The sequence below is a fragment of the Buceros rhinoceros genome, unplaced genomic scaffold, assembly GCF_000710305.1.
Source record: "Buceros rhinoceros silvestris isolate BGI_N320 unplaced genomic scaffold, ASM71030v1 scaffold12169, whole genome shotgun sequence".
NCBI classification, from domain to species: domain Eukaryota; kingdom Metazoa; phylum Chordata; class Aves; order Bucerotiformes; family Bucerotidae; genus Buceros; species Buceros rhinoceros.
In genome coordinates this window covers 939-3721 of record NW_010432156.1, presented here as the reverse complement: position 1 = coordinate 3721, position 2783 = coordinate 939, and the positions used below count along the sequence as shown (strand labels likewise).

The 2783-nt window shown below is 52.2% G+C and overlaps 1 protein-coding gene across 1 annotated transcript in view; it reads right to left on the bottom strand.

Moving 5' to 3' along the window:
- Positions 1-2471, bottom strand: part of LOC104500074 (vesicle-fusing ATPase) — a gene marked incomplete at its 5' end in the record, with an annotated part of 25156 nt that extends 22685 nt beyond the window's left edge. Inside the window, one exon of the mRNA XM_010143668.1 lies at positions 2284-2471. Coding sequence (XP_010141970.1) covers positions 2284-2471 — 188 coding nt within the window. The remainder of the gene's footprint in view (positions 1-2283) is intronic.
- Between the last annotated feature and the right edge of the window lie 312 nt (positions 2472-2783).

Sequence of the window (2783 nt, the reverse complement as noted above, 5' to 3'; positions counted from 1 at the left end):
GGGGAACCTGGACTGGCCAGTAACACCAGCGACTGGAGGAGGGCTGCAAGCATCACTGGAGCCCCTTCCCCAGCGACACCCACCAAGCAGCAACACGGGACGCCAGACACAGCACGACCTTCAGGACAGGCCGATCGCTCCCCTGCCGTGCAGAGGGGAGGGAAGGGGCTCTGAACACCATTAATGTGTTCCTGAAGCTGTTTGTTATTTAAAATTGGGGGGTTCTGCCTTCAACGAGTCACACATTTTAATTTTTAACACACATACTTGGAGAGATCATCACAAGAGGTTCAATGATGCAGAAGAAGAAAGCCCCTCGATTTTCAACGCGGGCTCTTGCTTCTCGTAGGAGCTTCTGAAAAGTAGGTCAGGCCTGGGATGAATATATTACTGATTTTACAGCACTCGGAGAGAATAAAACACCTCAAGTGCCTCGTTCAGCTGCGGGCGTCTTCAGAACCAACAATCAGATTATCCAAAAACGCGACGTCAAAGCGTTTGAAAAGCAAACGGAAGCGCGGCTGCTTCCCACTGGAATACCCACGCACACGTCTTTAAGATGCAAGCATTATAAAAACATCAGCCATGAGCGCAATTAATTATTTAAGCAAAATCTTTTCGCCTGTGAAAGGATGAAAATACCTCCAGAGGTGCTGATTATTTTTTTTTTGAGGCAGAACAGGAGAAAATGGGAAACTGTTGATGCGTGTGGGTTTTGCTATCGGGGACGATTAATAACTCGTCAAGTATTCTCATTATATGGGGAAAACGAGCAGCAAGAGCCAGTTTTCCTTCCCAGGAGACCAGTCTAAGCGACCACATGATTCATCTCGCTCAACTAACGCACTATTTGGTGTCCTCATAGTCATGTTCCTCATGTTCAAGGCTGAACAGATTTTTTACTTAAAAACGCGCCAGAGCTGTGGAACTGATGGCAAAAGCTTTCCTCCGCAGGGACTCAGAGAGCGACGGGCTGCGCTTCCCCCCTCCTCCACCAGCTAATCATCTCGTGTTTCAACACCACCAAATTCCGGGGTTTGCATCTGCTGTAATCTAACCTGGCATTTCAGGGTCCGCAACTCCCTTCTCCTGCCAGACACACTGACCTCCCCGAGCCAGGGGAAACCAAGGCAACGCTCCCGTGGAACGGGGGGAGCTGAGGACACTGCAGCCTCTGTGGATCACCAGCGAGTTCTGACGTTAAATGGAAGACACATACAAACCCCTTCTGAATTCAACCAGGATTTTAGCACCAGCCACACCGTGGAGTAAAGGATTCCTCCCACAGCTTCAGCAAAGGCTGCTCCCCACAATCCCGGCTCCTCTGCTGTGCTTTGCTCGTGGCCCTGCTGGTACCATGGGCTGTTCTCCAAGTCCTTGCGTCAGGGAAGGGTGAACGGTCACTCCCCGTTGCCGGGTTCCAGTACACTCGTGGTATCACCTGCTCCTCAGAACCCTTCACCAAACTGTTTCCAGGCTGAGAAATCCTGGTCTAACCATTCTCCTCCACCTCCAGCCTTGCCGGTGGCCTTTCCATAGCCTGGTCCTACCAGAACCTTCTCCAGGCAGTGTCCCAGGACCGCACAGATTCAAGTACACCAGGGATTTTACCCACCACACAATCCCAGCTCACGTTTGCTCTGTAAACCTCCCCCAGTACGTTCTAACACTGCATTTGCTTTCTCCACTAAGGACTGAGCTGGTATTTCAAGACCGTTAGAGCTCCAAGAACTTGTCCCCGAGGAATGGCCTGGCGGTCCCTATCACTGCCTGTTCCTGTGGGAATTTTCCCTCCCCAGCACTCCCCTAAGTTCACGGACCACATCCTGTGCTCTCACACTATTTCCATCACCTTCTCCATCCTGCCATAGGTGGCCTTTGTCTTAACCACCACAGACCAGCTCTGAGCTTGGACCCTCACTCCTCCCCCTCTTTACAGACCATCTGGGAGTATCTCGAGCTGCAGAGGCCCCAGCAGAGATCCCTCCAACTCCACCTCTTGTCTCCTGGGTCCAAGCCATATGCTGAGCTCGAGACTTTCAGTTTTTATCAACACACATCAACGATCGATCACCTTCCATTGCCCCTGAGCCACACGAGAACCACTTGGAGGTCAGGAGATGGTAATTCAGAACCATGTAAAAGCACCGTGATGTCCACAGGAATTTCATCTCCTATGGCATGTCGAGATGCCGTTACCCCTTGGGGAGTAAACATGCAAGAAAAGCATCCACACAGAATTCTTTCCCCTTTTTTGCCCCAGTGACAGGCAACAGGACTGACCTTAATGTGTCTGTTCATGGCAGTGGACTGAGCAGCTCGAACCAAACCTTCTAGTTCAGCCCCACTGAAGTTCTTCGTCTCCACTGCCAGCTCCGCAATGTCCACGTCTTCAGCCAGCAGCTGGTGTTCCCGCATCCGCACCGTGTGGATGTGCAGGATCTGGAACCGCCCCTTCTCGTCCGGCAGGCCTGGGATTTAAACAGAACGCGCGTCAGTCAGTGCCCCGGCACAGCGGCAGCAGCGAAGCCTTTCCTCTCCTCAGCAGTCCCACGTCCAGAGGCTCTTCCTCACCACGAGCAATTCACTCCTGCAAGTGGAATATTCGACAGCGCTCTTGGCCAGCTGAGCAGCATCACGGCCAGACTAGAGGGGAAAGCAGAAGGTTTAGTCTCCTTCCTCAGGGTTCCTCCAAGTTTGTTGCTCTCAGGCTTCTTCCACAGCAGGAATTCACCCCACCCAAAGGCAACCTGGTCAGTCCTTTGGCACTCAAAACCCAGCTC